This window comes from Trematomus bernacchii, unplaced genomic scaffold (assembly GCF_902827165.1).
Source record: "Trematomus bernacchii unplaced genomic scaffold, fTreBer1.1, whole genome shotgun sequence".
Classification (NCBI taxonomy): Eukaryota; Metazoa; Chordata; class Actinopteri; order Perciformes; family Nototheniidae; genus Trematomus; species Trematomus bernacchii.
In genome coordinates, this window is record NW_022987698.1 from 11272431 (window position 1) to 11290992 (window position 18562).

The window sequence follows — 18562 nt, forward strand, 5'->3', positions numbered from 1 at the left end:
CTAGGTGAAAGCACTGGGCTGTGATGGCAGCACGTCTCTTGTGTCCTGGCTGGACGGCCTCGGCCTGCATGAATATCTGCCCAACTTTCTTTCTAGTGGCTACCGCACACTGGAGTGTGTCAAGAACCTGTGGGAGCTGGAGATTATCAATGTGAGAAGCCTTCTCTTACATGTATTCACTGTTTGGATTTCAATGGAGGAGAACAAAATGTTCAGTGTCTCATGACGATGGACTGTCTCTTTGTGAATCATCTCCTTAATCACAATTATGTCTCCGTTAATAGAATATGTTTGAGGTTGATACAAACTTTCAAATGCAATGCTGAAGTAATAAAAGTGCCAAATTATTGAAGCATTTTTCATAATACTATAGCAGAAATATTTGTAGTATCGCTGAGTAGTAACTGACTGATGGAATGTGAATTATGGAGCCGCATAGAGACTGGTGACAGGAAAATTAATACATTTATTTAGTTTTTATCTAAATCGTGTAACATTTTATGATAATTGGTAATTACAAAGAGGACATATTTATTTTGCATTGGAGGTTTTTCGAGAAACGCAATTAGCTATTTGTTTGTGTGCAGGTGTGGATTTGTCTCTGTGCGTCAGTGTGTTCTTTTAGACTACAGCATCCTCATGGGATCCCAAGATAAATCAACATGATTAACTGGACAGGAAAGAAAAAAATCTATCATGCTTTGCTACAAAATTACCTCTTCCTGACGTTTCTTTAATCTTCAATTTATCATGACATACGGGCTTGGTAATAAGCACCATGTAGACATGAAATGGTGGATGTTTTGACAGGCAAACAGATGATCTGATCTGGTTGATAAGCACTCACAGACGGCAGTTTACGGAGATCATATTTCTCCCACTTATCTCTGCATCTGTATGTGTTTCATTGTGATGAACACAAAGGAAATGGCATAAACCAGCCATAGCTGCAGCATTAGCACAGCAGGAAAGCAGCAGCCAAATCCACTGTATATGCAGTATGTGAGGGAAGGAGTCCAGCACACTGCGATGGCGATGCAGTAAAGAAAGATGGGTGTGAGAGCCGAGCACATTACTTTCAGTGTGTGAGCTTCCTGGCAGGACTCCCATTACATTTCCTACATCCTCTTCAGCATCTTAGGATCAGCCATCTATGAAGTTTATATTTGATCTATGCGCTGGTGTACATTCTCAAATAATCCCAAGGCTCTTTATTAGTATTTAAATGTTCTCTTCTTTCACACACCTTATGCACACTGGTCTCTCTGGGATCCTGCTAAAGGGAAACGGCAGCAGCTCACAGACCAGTTGCCTCATCTGCCTCCGACTCTCACTGAATACATAATTGAAGCCTTCAGACAAAGAGTCATACGAGCCTGTTATAGAATGTTTTGCAGCTGCAACATAATTGCGAATGTAACATTAATCACTCGACATCCACCTTTACTGGATGAGCATGAATGTTAATAGCCAATTATGCAAATATACAGAATCAAGATAATGAGTTTTGACTACAGTAAATTAACCCTTGCTTCCTCCTTTGAGGGTTTTAGCCACACAAGCGGATCTGGCATTTGTAAAAGATTTAAAGAGACAGCGATATCGTGGATATGCGTGTGTCAGGTGAACTTGCAGTGGTGAAATAGTTAATTAAAAAACAAATTGAAATTGTGACTAATTAAGAGGATCTGTTCGATGGAGCCTTTGAAAATCAGTTTTTTTTGCATATTACTTCTTATCCTCCTGTAAATCGCCACATTCTTCTCTGTTATTTAGGAACCATGTCCAAAAATGGATCGTGAATTATAGAGTGTCCCAGGAAAGAGACAGCGCTGTACTTTAAGCTTACGGCAAAATAGATTGAGGCTGAATTATTGACGAGCGTCATTTCTGTTTGCCTGTGGATGCCTGCCAGTGAGGGTTGCATGCCACAAACTCTGTCAGTGTGTTTTGGATGTATCTCTATTAGCTTAGTCTAAGTAAATGCTTGTGTTTGCAATGTGACAATGCACTGTAAGGTCTTATGTTGTGTCCTCTCCAGGTTATAAAGATTGGTGCCCTGGGCCACAGGAAGAGGATCATTGCCTCTCTAGCAGAGAGACCCTATGAAGAGGCTCCGTCCAAGTCCCGTCGTCTGTCCCCAATTATGGTAAGACTGGTGATGTGGAAATTGTAACACTGTCTCGTAAAAAAAAATGACCTTCCCATAGAAATAAACTGAATTCTCAATTACATTATGACAGAAACTTGGCTTACCTGGGTTAGGGTTTTCCAACACAAATGGAAACAAAACAAAAACTTCACTTGGTTCATTTTAGTCAACAAATCTACTTGGTTAGGTTTCGTAAAAAGATCATGGTTTGGCCCAAAATAATGATGTTTGTCTAGTTGTCAAAGTTACAGACTTAAATTAAAAAGTCAAGTCCTTTGTTGGTTTGACACATTCATCTCCCCCAAACATCATTCTTACATGTGGTTTGGGAAATACAGGTGGAAACATGCAGTTCCCAGTCACAGTATTTAGCTTTTCACTAGGTGACACTTGACACTAGACTTTGCTCTACAATCTACAAAAACAGAGCAAAGTCCGCATATCATTTTTTCCAAAGCACCTAAGACCCCGTTTACATGGACGATACGGGTTGTATTCGCATAGTTTCTCTTGCGTATAGCCCTTTTGTTTACACGAGGCCGTAACAAAACGATAGAAACGGACCCCGCAAACGATAACGGTTCCCAAGGTGGATAGATCTGCAAACGGAACACTCTGGGGGGTCAAACGGATCCGTCTGTACGCCTCTATACGATCGTTTTCTGATAACGATGAAATAGCCCCGCCTCCCTCTCCCCACCTCTCCTGCTCAGAGATCAGCTGTTGGGCTGTCAGAAGAGGGGGAGGAAAAGAGAGGCTCCGTTTTTTATTCTTATATTATTATATAGAGTCGTTATCAATTTGTTTTAAAGCTCAATAAATAACAAAGAAGACCTCTGACCGGCACTTTTCTAATTTTGTTCGGAAGATTTAAACTTTAACGGACATGTTGACCGGCGGAAAAAAATGTTAACGGAAACTCTGCCGCACGGTTCCCTCGTCCCTTGGAAGAGGCGGAGAGGTGGGTGTTTTTCATCTGCTGGTGGACTACCGGAGAGATTTACAGCAGGAGCACACGCCGTCCACCGCGGAGAATAAACAGAAGGGCAACCATGGCAACCATGCTCCGGGGTCTTCTTCGCTGCTTTTGGTGTATTTTGTGGCGGCAACAGCGCCACTTACAGGCCCGGCATATGTACTACAGTGTTTCCAGCGGTCTCGTGTGAATGGACACGTTAATTGAGCCGAATGCGTGTGAACGGAAGACTTTTTTGAAAACGCATACGGTGCGTAAACGCAAACGTTCCCGTGTAAATGGGGTCTAAAGTACCACCATTGTTAATCAGACTGCAGCATTGTTAGTGCTGCTATTTAACTAAGTGCAGAATAACAGTCAAAGCTAATTTGGTTAATAGATTGGGTGTGCTCAATATGCCCAATTAAAAGGGCTGTTCTGCTTATGGCTTCAATACAACCCATATTTAGTGTCAATGATGTCTATAATAAATACTTTTCTTTTTTTTATATGTTCACAGTTTTTTCATTTTTCTTATATGGTTCAGTATTTCAGTAGATTGATGATCACAATCCTGAAAAAGCGTAGGATGGAAGTTAAACAACATTTCTAGACAAGCTTTATTTTTACGCCAACATAATTTTGTGAGAAAATGGAATCCACTGTTTTTTTTATAGCGGCGGATATCTAATTTTGGAATGAGATTCTTCAATATCATTATGTTCACAACAGTTAAATACTCAGGGCTGATTTCCCAGGCAGATTAAACCGGGCTAAAGAGAATTGAGAATCTCCACGGAAGAGGCTCTTTTGTCGGGGATTAGGCTTGGATGTAGATCAGGAAAACCAGCCCATGTAGACAGTGCTGTCAAATAATTAATCTAGGCTTTTGTGTGACTGTGGGTTTGTCTTCTTTTGTTGTGTGGCAGTTCCATGACCTCCTGTCCCAGAACACGTCCCCCCTCAGTCAGATGGACCCGTACACCAGCCGCTCCATGGACATGCTGCTGCCCTTGACTGAGTCGGACCGGAGGAGGAGAGCAGCGGATCAGGACTGTAGTGTTTCCCTGCGGTCGTACAGCGAGAGGCCGCGCTCTGTAGTGAGTTTCAACTCCCTTCACTTTTAAAGTCTTCTGGGAAAAAACCACCAAGCACAAATAGAGGAGGATGATGTTCAAAGTTGTAGATGTGTCAGGGTGTCTTGTCACACGTTGTTGCTGGAGTTGTATTCACATTTTCTCAAACGCAGAGTAGTTCTGCAAAAATAAACCTTCATGGTTGAGTTCAATCTTAGTGGGCAGACACAAAGAGCCACAAAACCATCAGACTGTAGCAAAAGAAAAACTGCTAAGGGGGTAATGGGGGTTAGGCGATGTGACAATGTAAAGTACAGCAGTGTGAGATTATATGAATGGCCGGTCATCCTTTTGTAGCTATCTTTTTATCTGTCTGGATAAGGCCATAAAAAATGATAACAAGGTAGGATTACTGCAGGGTTAGGGTTACATAACAAAAGGGGAGGACTGTAAAATAACATATTCTAGATGTCCTCAAGAGACTTCTATCAATGCATGGTGATATGGATATATTGAAAAAGAATTGTTGCAAATTTGATACCACAATATAGAAAATGTATTTAATAACATTACTCCTATTCAAGGTAATGAACTCTGAAGTATTTAAAGATGGGGTAGGTAATTTTGGAGAAACCAGCTCGAGTGCGCTAGAATTTGAAAATACACAACCGGAGAAAATCTGCCACTTCCTTACAGAGCCTCTCCTCCAACACACACGAACGCGCACATGACCAATGAGGGCACGAGATAAGTTTGTGCACAGATGGAAGGCTGACAGGCAGGTAGGCCATCCAGTTATTTTAGCCGGGCCGGCTGGTCGTACTTTTTACAGTACTACGGCTTCCACAGATGACATTTTTTTATGGATTTTTTGTCAAAGCACTTAAGATATTCATTGCTATCGGGATGTTAAGAGCATTCCATGGAATATAACAAAAAGTGTATCTCGAGCCGGTTTCTCAAACTTACCTACCCCACCTTTAAGTGTTGCATTATCTCAGACAAAACTCTTCAAATATGTCAAATTAAAACTGAAATGACTCATTTATGTCTTCTAAGTCGTTGAATAAGATCATTCATTTCGATTTAAATATTTTCACTGAGAGTTAAAACATTACAGTCATGAATTATTGTTCTACCAGCGATTTTGTTCAATCTAGCCATAATATATCTGTTCAAGTAATCTGTTAGCTACTGCAGCACATTACATCTCCATAATAAAATCCATAAAGTTCAGCTTGGAGCACGCAAGTTAACCTACTTCTTTATTTAACTCTCACACACACACACACTCATACATGCGAGCCCCGTGCCTTCTCACTGTGATGGTATAGCATCCCTCAGGGCGGCCTACTCCTGCACCCCCCTCTGCCCCGCCCAGCGACCCACACCGACCTCTCTTTACCTGCAATGACAAAACACTCCTGCGGCCCCCCCCCCTCGGTACACCCTCCGGCAGCCTCCCTTCCTGTTGCTGCTGCAGCCGATGGCGGAGCCCTGGAGCAGATGATCCTGGACTGATCTCATTTTACAGTGGCCCTGCTCTCTCAACCAAACTGCCTCTTCCTCCTCATCCTCCTCCTCCTCCTGGCAACTTGCATCTGCCTCCAAATCCCCGATAGCTCCCAGAGGTTGCATCTTTATTGTTCTTCTTCTTTCACACCATTATTTTTTTGTATTGATTCTCTGCAGGCAAAACAAGCATTTTCATATGATTTGATTAACTTTGTATCTAGATTAACATTGGGTTTGTTAAATGTACAGAAATGGTAAACTTGATCATATTGGGTAAGCTAAAAACTTGTGTTATACCAAAACAGCCAGTGTGTTAAGCTGTTAGAGGAAACATTTTGTTTTCTTGCAGAGAGATAGGTAGGAATATTGATACCACTCTCAGGTCTGTACAGTAAATATGAAGCTGCAGCCAACAGCCAGCTAACTTAGTGTATCATGAAGACTGACAAAGCTAACGTGGCTCTATCCAAAGGCTGAACAAATACCCAAGGTTTTGTACACTTAAAGGTGGGGTAGATAATTTTGGAGAAACCAGCTCAAGTGCGCTAGAATTTGAAAATACACAACCGGAGAAAATCTGCCACTTCCTTACAGAGCCCCTCCTCCAACACACACGAACGCGCACATGACCAATGAGGGCACGAGATAAGTTTGTGCACAGATGGAAGGTTGACAGGCAGGTAGGCCATCCAGTTATTTTAGCCGGGGTCGGCTAAAATGATTGGTCGTGCTTTTTACAGTACTACGTCTTCCACAGATGACATGTTGTATGGATTTTTTGTCAAAGCACTTAAGATATTCATTGCTATCGGGATGTTAAGAGCATTCCATGGAATATAACAAAAAGTGTATCTCGAGCCGGTTTCTCAAACTTACCTACCCTACCTTTAAGTGTTGCATTATCTCAGACAAAACTCTTCAAATATGTCAAATTCAAACTGAAATGACTCATTTATGTCTTCTAAGTCGTTGAATAAGATCATTCATTTCGATTTAAATATTTTCACTGAGAGTTAAAACATGACAGTCATGAATTATTGTTCTACCAGCGATTTTGTTCAATCTAGCCATAATATATCTGTTCAAGTAATCTGTTAGCTACTGCAGCACATTACATCTCCATAATAAAATCCATAAAGTTCAGCTTGGAGCACGCAAGTTAACCTACTTTTTCTAGCGCATTCTGGTTGTTGGCTCCATTTAAACTCACCCTCAACAGCTCTGATGTAAGAAATATTAAAAATAAACATTTTATAAACATACAAATTCAGTTAAGCATTTCATTTGCTGATATGAATTGGGTTCTAATGTGCTTCCCTGAATTTCTTGGGTTTCTATATTAAATATGTTTCATTAATCAAAGGTTATGATTTGCTAAAGGTCAAACCACGACATTATGCACAAACAGTTAATCTGACATGACTCATTTCCTACTCACTAAGGTCAAAGAGAAAACACAGACACGCGTACAAAGATAACACCCCCACCACTCAGGAGCCATTATATTTTTAAATCAATACTTATCTTTTTTATAAATGCTTAGTGGATAATTGTCAGTAGTATATTTTACTCTGATGGGTGATTTATGAAAGAGCTGAGCCCAGTCATGTGCATGAATATTTATGAGTATAACAACAGATCACACAGGACTCACACTAAAGTGCTGACCGAGCAGACTTCAGTTGGCTTCATACCAATACCCAGCAGTCAGAAGTCTAATATGCTCAGAACACTTTGATCATCAGTGTTGCTTGACTGACTGAGGTGTGCATATGTGAAGAAAAGTGTCCCAGCAGAAGAAACTCAGAGGATGTCCCTGCCCTAAAGTATTTTATGTCACAATAATATTTGTGATTTTGATTCATTCATAATTGTGTAGCTATCTCTTTAATATATTTGGATGTAATAGAACATGTTTGAAAGTGTTGGATAAGGATTTTTATATTATTTTTGCATCAACATGATTTGTCTGTATTTTATATTCTGTTACATAAAAACAATTATATCACGGAAGGATTTACGGTTGCATTTGACTGAATTAGTTTTAGCTAGGTATAGCTAATAAACTGGAAACTGAGTATAGGTAGATGCAGAGGGGGGACTGATGTCAAACCTCCTCAATATGTACCTGATAGATCTCTATTATGGCTTCTGGATATGGAATTATAAAAATATCAGTTCCTATGCCCCTTATAGAATAATTTCGTTTATTTTATGTCGTAAATGTGAATTGTGATTTTTCCAACCAATGATTTTGCCTCCCTGCAGGACAGACAGAGTGAACGACAGAAAGACTCTCGTTTAAACCTCCGGCCTCCGAGCCAGTCTGCTACCTACGCCACGGTGTCCGCCTGGCATCACCAGCCTGAGAAGCTCATCCTGGACTCCTGCGGATACGAGGCCACCGTAAGTCACTTCTTTAAAAAAAAAAAAAAAAGAAGGTATTTTCGGGCCAGAGGGCCTATATGAAGAACTTAGAGTGAAAGGGACACTTTAAGTCCTCCCCTCTGTCTCTTTAAGACAATTGCATGACCGGCCTATAGTGACTGCATATGGGCCGTCGCTCTAACCACTGAGCTATCCGGTGGCCCCGTAAGTCACTTTTTACTGTCTTTAGCTTGGAGGCAGACACACTGTTTCTATACAATATAGATGACAGAACCGCCTGCCATTGCATAAAATAGTTTGACAGGGATATTTAATTTTAAATACTGCATCTAGTGGTTCCATTGTATATCGTTGATTTGATATGTGTGTTCGACTCTCTCCCAGTACCTAGGATCAATGATCATCAGGGATCTACGAGGGATTGAGTCCACACAAGATGCCTGTGCTAAAATTAGGGTAAGTATTACTGAACAAAGATGTGTAATTTTAATTGCTCTGAGGAACATCTCAGAAGTGTTTAATGGACTGAAATAAATACAAATTTCACAAAATAAAAAACAAAAACATGAAATGACAAGGTGACAAGAACAAATACAACTGACAATGACTTTTCCCTGTATAATCACTTCCTAAATAATATCTCTGTTATTACATTATTGTTGCACTGTTTGTTAGGAAGAGCCAAATGCTTGTCCTGTTGTTTATACTCACATTTTAATTGTGTCCATTACAGAAATCAAAGGATTCAAGAAAGGGTCCAGTAGTCATACTGTCCATTACCTACAGAGGGGTCAAGTTTATTGATGCAGCCACGAAGGTAATGTGAAAGTATGTGTGTGTGTAAGATTGTGTGCGTCAGTGTGTATCGATCTGTCCGCAAACATTGCAGTGGACTCGCTCAGTCTCCATTAGCGCTTGATTTCCAGTAGGAACTCACTTCCTTCCTTTCTCCATTAGACTATAGTGGCGGAGCATGAGATCAGGAACATTTCGTGCGCCGCCCAAGATCCGGATGACCTCTGCACTTTTGCTTACATTACCAAGGATCTGAAGAGTGGACACCACTTCTGTCACGTCTTCAGCACAGTGGAAGTGGTGAGTGCATCCTGTTAGAGTAAGAATAATATGAATATGTCTGTAACTGTTCCGTGTAATCCATCGAGGAAACCCAAAAAACTTTACATCATTCTTGAGCTTTTGAAAAATTCCTTCCACCATAACTTCAAAAAAACAAAGTGCCATTTGTGGGTTATCTGGTATCCTGCAGTCAAACCACATGCAGCATACTGTGGACATTATTCCCTTGATTGATTCATCAAATGGCTTGATTGAAGTTCCTCTCCCGCTATGCATGGCATTTTTATGTACAGGCACAGATTATGTTGTAATTCGTGTCTCATGTTCTGTAAAGGTCAAAGACAATCTTTTATCATTGGCAGGTGGGCCACTGTGAAGCATCCCATAACTGCAGGGAATCTGTTTTACTGAGTGATGATCAAAGTTTTCACCAGTTTTGATCTTCACTCATTTGTAACACGACACCGCTTTAGCTTTTCCCTAAGCATGTGCATGATATTTAAACGAGCCAACATATAATTATACACAGTTATTATCCAAACAATGTGAAGAGTAGCGCTTTTGTGTGGCATGGCTTTATTTTTGTGTGTGAAGCACAATTAATCGCTGAAAACAGGAATTTAGAAACTAAAGAAAATAATGGTTACTCCAATCAAGTCATAAGTCATTAGAATTAAACTTAGAGTAGATTTTAATCCTCTGAACTACTTGGTACGAAAAAACGAATACCAAATGTTTAGTCTCGTCCATGAAATGTTAGGCTTTTAATTAAGGTCGTTAGGCAAATTAAATAACAAGATGCCACGTCAAGATCAACATGTGCAAATATCAGTTTAATCGCATAAACGGACAACCCTGAATTACATTTAGCAAAGCCCAATTCTGAAAGACTTTGCTAGTCATTTCTTCCTAGTCTTCTTAAAGTTCTCCACTGCTTCAATGAGTGTCAGACATCATTAAAGATAATTACATTCAATTTCAGCCAAGCATAAAAGGTTTTCATGCCCATTGAAGTATTGAATTTAAAAAGCATACTCTATTGAGCTGCCTGTTGTTGTGTCGTGGTGATTGTGTCATTCACGTGTTGTAAAACCCGTTGTTTTGTGTCACTTAACACCAGCTTCAAAGGTTGATGTTTAACTTTTATTAAAAATGATTGACCTAACTTTATATTCGGTGGTGAATTTGATTTCAACACACTTTTTCGACAATATTTCTTTCCTCCACACAGACACAGACATATGAGATCATCCTCACCCTTGGGCAGGCGTTTGAGGTGGCCTATCAGATGGCAATGCAGTCGAGGGCGAGACACTACGTCCCGCCTACATCTCTGCCCTCGGAGGTCATAGAGACCAAAACCAGCCGCCCTGTGTCTCAGTCGTGGAACAGCATGCGGAGATCAGCAGTGAGTACCACCGTACAACTCTTCAGGAAAAACATGGTGTGCACTTATCATCTGTGAGCGTGTGAGTGTGCTCTAGTTGTTAATGGGACAGGGGGGGTGGGGGGAAACATGGAGTTGTACAATCATAATTAAGAATAGGTACGCAGATCTCATGACCGACTTTTTCCCAGTGACTTAATCCCCAACGGGCCACCTAGAGAGGAATATTTGCTGTGTGTTGTAGAAAGTGATGAGTCATGACTTTGCTGGCAACTTCATCCCGCCCACTCCTCAACGCTTAGTCATTCAGAACAGGCACTTTTTTTTTTTGCACATGTGAAACATGATGAATGAATACTTTTATTTGTTGCGGGTATATGATTTCCTCTGGGACTTCCTGAAGTCTGGTGGTTAGACCTATGCTTCTTCACTATTGATCGAGCGATTTTTGTAAATGTTCACGTATAGCCTCAGCTGTGCATCGATGCTTTGACTTTGCTGCACAGCCGGGAGCAGGCACACTGCTAGACCACATGTGCATAGACACAATTCACTTTGTTTTACTACCTGCCTGTAAGGATAATATATGGAGTAATCACAGATCTGCATAATGAGTCTCGCTGGTTGTTTAAGTTTTAACTGAGAGGGGGGAGACGCCTATCTGCTTCAATTTGTTTTAAGGGTTTTTTTATGGCTCTGTAATGGCTTCCAAATCAAACGTTGGTTTGAACAGACTGACAGCCGCACACTTATGTGTGTATGCTGTTTGCAATGATAACCGTTACAGATTTACCACTTTAAGAGAGATTTATTTGATTGGCTAAAGAATAAACTGTTGTGTTGACTGGCTACTTGTGAAACAATCCAGTCATAGACTTTATCTCTCGAGTCCATTCTTGCATCTCAAGTTGCTTATCAGGAATGATCTTGGCCCGGATATCCGTTGCCTTCAAGTTTATTTTTCCATGGTAGGCGGAGGCATGGCCCACCCTGCTCCGCCTCTGATTGGCTTTGAAGTTGTTGCCTTTTGTTATTTGGATTGTTTAGTGTTGGCATGAGGGGTCATGGCTAAGGGTAAGAATATCATGGTAAGCCACTCAGAGGCAGAGCATGGGGTTAATGTCTTTGCCATCCTATGAAAAACTAATTTGCACAGTAAAAATATAGCTAGTTAGCTAATTAAGCTAGTGATAGCTCCATTAGTTTACTGTAAAGGAAGTACTGTAAATGGATCATAATTTGATGGCTACAAACATTTCTGTTCTGATGTTTGGAGGTGCCTATACCACTAATGATTGATTTGGTAAAGTCAGATTGCTAATATGACTACTCTATATATTTGTTTGAAGTGAAGAAAGAGACAAAAATGGGTCACTAATTCAAAATGGAAAGGTGAAAAAAAATTGTAACAGATGACCTGCGCATCTGCAGGATGTATTCTTCATCCCTGTCATGCAACGCTGTGAGGACATGGACAAAATGGAGTTATGAATTATTTAAGTCTTAACTTTCCTACTTAGGCTTAAGTAAGTTACACTAAGTCATCCTGACTGCTGGCAGTGTAGTCCTATCCTGTACATTTTAGATTTTTTAAATCTACATTCTAGCCTTGTTTTTGTCGTCAATCATAATACTTGTTGATACAGTCACAGTAAGTGTTTGATGTCAGTGCTGTCATATTGTCTTGTATTAGTCGTGGACAGAAAGGTAATTGACAAACATATTGTTGGTCATAGTTTGTGTTTATGAACTGAAAACTGTCCTACGCTCTGATTGTCCAGGAGAAAGCTTGATAGACCTGCGTTTCAGTGGAAGATTATAGCAAAATAAATGTTACTATTCCAAGACACAAGAAGTAAAAGACTATATTTTGCCTTAGCACAGATGATAAACTGCTACCACTAAGTCTTCTTTGTCCCTCTTTACTCTCTCGTTTTTTTTAACATGTCTTTGTTCTTGTCTTCTTGGTCCTCCTGCCTCCCAGGGTGCCCCTCCGCTCGAATGCCGCTGCTGTCACTGTCACACGTGTACTACCCACCGCCCCTCCTTCCTCCCGTTGCACTCTGTTAGCCCCGGAGTCCAGGTCCTTCTCTTTCCTTTCCTCTATTCAACCTGTGATCACCTCACACATCTGCTTACACACCCACCCCCCCCCCTCTTTGGTTTCTGTTGTGGTGCCGCAGCGGGCTTTGTCTCCTTGTTTCGTGGTTCTTAGTCTTTCTTCCATTAACGTTCTCCTCATCCTTTTACTTTCCCATCGCTCATCTTCATCTGACATTTTAGGGTTGTAGTTGCAATGAGTGGTAGGGAGAGGGTCTTTTGATGTGAACTACCTTCTCTATATTAGCCTTTATTAGCACGGTTTGCTCAATTGTGTCAAGATGGTGGAAGTTGTCTTTGTGGATGGTTTTAATAGTTTTCCGTCACTTTTTATAGTTCTATCTTTTTAAGACATGTTGTTAACAGGGAATCTTAACATTTAGAAACCTTTCTTGAGATTACTTTTAACCATTTTGAATTCATAACAAGTTAATCAGTGTTAATGATGTGTGTTTTGACCACTTATATTCTGTTTGTTTGTCCCGCTGGTGGAGAGCACATGTTGCTTTTGAACTACTAATCAGTTTACATGTTTACCTCCCAGAGGCTGGTAGCTTTGGTTCACAGAGTGTGTTTCCTGTCAGACATCCTCCATGTTGTGGATTGAGTGTCTGTGATTATAACACGATCACCGGACCCCACCTCTAATCCACGTGCACCTGTGTGAGCCGAGGACTTCTGTGTCAGTCAGTGTGGCGCTGTGGCCTTCGTCTCACGCCCTCCTCTCGTCCGTCCCTCCTCCCTCCCTCCCCCCCCCGGCAGATGGACCCCCTGGAGATGGACGCAGACATGCACTCCATGGGCAGCACCACCTGGCTCTTGGACCAGCGGGACCCCCACAGGCGCCCCGTCAGCACCAAGTACGAGACCACCATATTCTGAGGCCGGACCCCTGCAGCCGCCCCTCTGCACTCCCTCGTACTTTTCTCTCCCCCCTGCATCTGGGTCTTTATTTAACTCTCACACACACACACACTCATACATGCGAGCCCCGTGCCTTCTCACTGTGATGGTATAGCATCCCTCAGGGCGGCCTACTCCTGCACCCCCCTCTGCCCCGCCCAGCGACCCACACCGACCTCTCTTTACCTGCAATGACAAAACACTCCTGCGGCCCCCCCCCCTCGGTACACCCTCCGGCAGCCTCCCTTCCTGTTGCTGCTGCAGCCGATGGCGGAGCCCTGGAGCAGATGATCCTGGACTGATCTCATTTTACAGTGGCCCTGCTCTCTCAACCAAACTGCCTCTTCCTCCTCATCCTCCTCCTCCTCCTGGCAACTTGCATCTGCCTCCAAATCCCCGATAGCTCCCAGAGGTTGCATCTTTATTGTTCTTCTTCTTTCACACCATTATTTTTTTGTATTGATTCTCTGCAGGCAAAACAAGCATTTTCATATGATTTGATTAACTTTGTATCTAGATTAACATTGGGTTTGTTAAATGTACAGAAATGGTAAACTTGATAATATTGGGTAAGCTAAAAACTTGTGTTATACCAAAACAGCCAGTGTGTTAAGCTGTTAGAGGAAACATTTTGTTTTCTTGCAGAGAGATAGGTAGGAATATTGATACCACTCTCAGGTCTGTACAGTAAATATGAAGCTGCAGCCAACAGCCAGCTAACTTAGTGTATCATGAAGACTGACAAAGCTAACGTGGCTCTATCCAAAGGCTGAACAAATACCCAAGGTTTAGTACACTTACTGTAAAGGTAGGGTAGGTAATTTTGGAGAAACCGGCTCGAGATCGCTAGAATTTGAAAATACACAGCCGGAAAAAATGTCCCACTTCCTTACAGAGCCCCTCCTCCAACACACACGAACGCGCACATGACCAATGAGTGCACGAGATAAGTTTGTGCACAGATGGAAGGCTGACAGGCAGGTAGGCCATCCAGTTATTTTAGCCGGGCCGGCTAAAATGATTGGTCGTACTTTTTACAGTACTACGGCTTCCACAGATGACATTTTTTAATGGATTCTTTGTCAAAGCACTTAAGATATTCATTGCTATCGGGATGTTAAGAGCATTCCATGGAATATAACAAAAAGTGTATCTCGAGCCGGTTTCTCAAACTTACCTACCCCACATTTAAGCACAAAACGTAAGAAATGTTCAAATACTTCAACTACTGTACAAGGACCATAATCAATTATTTGTTATCCATAAACTCACAAGTTGAATATCAAAGATATGCTTATGTACAGTATAAAGTATAAACAAATATTTCATATGGAAGCATATTTATTTAAAAATCCTGACCTTGACAATCCAATTTTCCATGGGATTGAATGACTTCCAAGTTGTATTGTTAGGAATAAGTGACTCTAAACTATATACAGTATAATACGGCAGTCTTTGAGAACAAATGGGTTTCAGAAGTAACTAACTTTAGAAGCTTTAGAGATGCTGGCATGTGGATTTATTTTCTAACCAGGCTAGCTAGCTCAAATTAGATTCAATTGCTGCTAACCTAAGCTAGCTGGCTGCTATCGTTGCTTCATATTAACCATACAGACGTTTGAGTGGTATCAATATAATAACTCTAACTTTAACGTGTCATTTTGATAAAGCAAAAAACAAACGTTTATTCTGTAAAAACTATTTTTGAACGTTTATTTTATCACCTTTAATTTCAACATTTCTGAATTGTTTTTGTGGTTTTGCCTCACAGACAGTTATATATATTTATTTTGTTCCTTTCTCCATCTTTAGCCTGTCCTGTCTCACCAGGCATCTACCACTGTGAGGCACTAAGAGGAGGCTGCTTTGATAAGCATGGGATGAAAGACGGACATTTAAATCAATGAAAAGACAAAACAGCAACATGCAGCAAACAACCTGTTGTTTTTCTACGCATTTGTACAATACTCATAACACCACGATGGATTGGTCGTGAACCTATCACGGATGATGTCTGGACTCAAATGGACCAAGAACTGAACCCTCGTACACACACACACACAGGAACTTTCCTACACTTTACAGAGGACAACAGCCTTACGTCATTTAGGTTATCTATAATCAACTAAAGCCCCCGACCTTGCTGAATATCACCACTACCCAACAACTGCACGCCTCCCCCTGCTTTTAAAAGACTGAAAAGAAGACGCCTCTTCTGATTTCCTGGTGTGTTTGTTGACTGACCGTCCGAACGACGTTCTTGATGGTACAGTTTTGTCCATATGAGAGTCGTTGCTCTGGCCTTTGACTGCCCTACCTGCAGTCTCTCAGCATTCATGGTAGCACAGAGAGACTGCTTTAATCACAGTATCTTCTTTGTCAATTTAAAACAAATAATATCACTGTGTTGAATCGTGGCACTATCCCTTTTAATACCTTCTTTTCTTTGGTGCATATAGAATATAAAGTGCATTTTGTGACTTTTTGATAGACCGGGTCGATTGAAAGGAAAGCGTGATTTAAGGAAGGGATCACGAAGGATCCAATCATTGAAACACACCACCAAAAATACTGTACTGACATTACATCTCGCAATTTTGGTCATCGCAACCAAAACAACGTCCTCAAACACATTTTCCCATTTGTATTTTAATGAGCCTGGAGCACAATTTGGCGCACATTTCCTAACATAGCATCCTATTATCATGATTACATGGGTAGCTATCCGTTCTGTTTCACACCAATTTTAGAATTAGCTACAGTACATGCAAAGTATGTCACTTGAAGATAAACGGCAGTGAAAAGATTTAATTCCACTACATAAAAAAAAGAGCCAAATCCTAAGTGTTGCTCTGGTGTCGTGTTAATGCGAATGGATTTTTATGCTGGGAACATGACACAGTTTTTTTGTGTTTAGAAAAAAATGAATTTCCCTCCTGCACTGTGACTCAAAATGCTCGTTGTGGAGTTGACGCGTATCTGTGGGTCCTCCCCTGTGTGCACTTCCTGCTGTATGCCTGGTTTCTGTCTGTCCTCATGGGAGTTTGGACTGCTGCTGTTTACATCCTGTCCACTGTCCTTGTTTCTGTGTGAGGCATTGAGCTCGTCTCCACTGACTGTTAAGACGGTCTGTGTGCGGTGCCACTCTGTTCTGACTGTTAGCTTCCACTGACGATGCATGCTGGCAGTGTTTCTGTGTTCTTGATGCACTTGGCCTAAGCAGTCTCTGTTTGTACTGTAGCTGTGTCTCGTCTCTCCTCGCTCATCTCGCCATTTGCTTTTTATGTTCCCTCCTCTCGACACCAACACAGCGCGATTCATCCCCATCCCTCCCCATGTTTCCACTGTCCTCCCAACACTTTGTATGTTTCTTCCATTTTCTGTGTCACCAAGACAACCTGCTCTAGTATGGATGAAAGAAAAGAAGGCATTACACTTTAATGAGCAGCAGCTATTTAAAGCAAGTTTTGGTGGCATGATTTTGGCTGTGCATGTACCAGTCTTTTTTAACATCAATGTTTTCCTTGTGTAGCTCACCCCATCGTTCAAGTTTCCGGATACCAAGCTGTGAGTTGAAGGGGAGCAGCCGATGTGAGTGTGTGTGTTGTTGTTAGAGGGCAGAGCGGAGGGAAAAGAGGTAGAGAGGAAATGAGAGGTAAGCCTAATGCAACGTGCAGGGCCAAACAGCTACTCTGACATTTAGATCTCACTCTGTATATCCCCTGCTCCTCCACCGGCCCCATATCAACCCCAACACACAGAGGAAAGGTAACCCCCCCCCCCCCCCACCACCACCGGCTATACGGGACCCGTGTATCACTCCTGTCTCGAGTAATCAGAAAGGGTCAGTCTATTTCCTGGCCTCCAGGTGGCTTTCTGATCTCGTCATGTAGGTACTGTTATGTTTAGAGCACTGTAGACCATTAATGATATAGACCATTAATGAGCATTTCTATTGATTCAGGTCTATTGGAGATAGAAACTGTGGGAGTTATTAAGGATAAAACAGAAATGTAACGACGTGTAGAGAAGAAAAAAAGAAAAAAAACTGTACCAGCATACAATGCTTTGCCCATGTTTGTGGACAGAGTATGGTTTGTCAATGAAAATGTGATACTGTTTCAAATTTCAAAGCAATATTATATTAATGAAAAATTAAATAATACAATGACAAAACAATCCCTATCACGTCTGTTGTCAGCTTTGGTTTTGCATTATGGCTCAAAAAGTCAATCACAGAAGGAAACATAACACCGTCTGTTTGAAAGGTAAAGTGACAAACCTGTTGGGTCATATTTAACAATTATACTTTCAGTGTTTCCCCTGAACTAGAACATTTAATGTATAATGTCAACAAACAATTAGTCTTGATGTGTGCCTACCATGGTTTGGATTACACATTGAGAAACTGAAACGTTGACTTTAATTAAAGATTTCCCACAACTGTATTAAGTTAGTTGAAAGCAATATCATTAAGTTTGATGAAAAAACATTGATATTATTGTCAAGTCACAGAGCTAAGCATTTGATTTGTGGCATGGTGTTTTAAAAAAAATATTCTGCTGTGTTGATGACATTTTCAGAATCCTCAAATCTCTTACCCATTTAAACCTACAGTAACTTTCTACTGTAAATGACTATACCTGTGTTGAATATGTTGTTGAGTTGTCAACTAACACAATCTTAAATGTCACCAATTATTTTTCCAAACCTTGAGAAATCCCTTATTTTATTCAACGTAACAGTCCATTTCATTGGGTCTCCTGTACTCACAACGTGTGCTTGTTCAGCGTATATAACGTTGTGTTTCTCCGCTAAAAGTCATATATTGTCTTTTCAAACTATTTAAAGCCACATTTTTACGATGCATTGTTGAAGAAACAATGATTTTCATCATCTGAAACGGCTCAACATAAAATGACCAGGTTTTCAAGAGAGTGCCATGTAGCGCTGTTTAAGCTGAGTTTGTCTGCTTTTGTGTTAGCTTTGTCGTTTTAAGTGTATCCAGT

At 41.1% G+C, this 18562-nt stretch overlaps 1 protein-coding gene across 4 annotated transcripts in view; it reads left to right on the plus strand.

The window, feature by feature from the left end:
* Positions 1–18489, plus strand: part of anks1ab (ankyrin repeat and sterile alpha motif domain containing 1Ab) — a 47690-nt gene extending 29201 nt beyond the window's left edge. The window contains exons 5-15 of one of the 4 annotated variants that reach the window (XR_004556603.1): positions 5–151; positions 2042–2149; positions 4037–4207; positions 7967–8104; positions 8471–8542; positions 8820–8903; positions 9044–9181; positions 10395–10571; positions 13413–13965; positions 15366–15892; positions 17086–18483. Coding sequence is in view for 2 of the 4 variants with exons in the window: in XM_034138797.1 (XP_033994688.1) it covers positions 5–151; positions 2042–2149; positions 4037–4207; positions 7967–8104; positions 8471–8542; positions 8820–8903; positions 9044–9181; positions 10395–10571; positions 12535–12633; positions 17086–17124 (1173 nt within the window). In the remaining 2 variants the exon portion in view is untranslated. Of the gene's footprint in view, positions 1–4; positions 152–2041; positions 2150–4036; positions 4208–7966; positions 8105–8470; positions 8543–8819; positions 8904–9043; positions 9182–10394; positions 10572–12534; positions 12634–13412; positions 13966–15365 lie in introns of all 4 variants that reach the window. The other 3 variants (XR_004556602.1, XM_034138797.1, XM_034138798.1) reach the window with 3 other exon arrangements.
* The last annotated feature ends 73 nt before the right edge of the window (positions 18490–18562 follow it).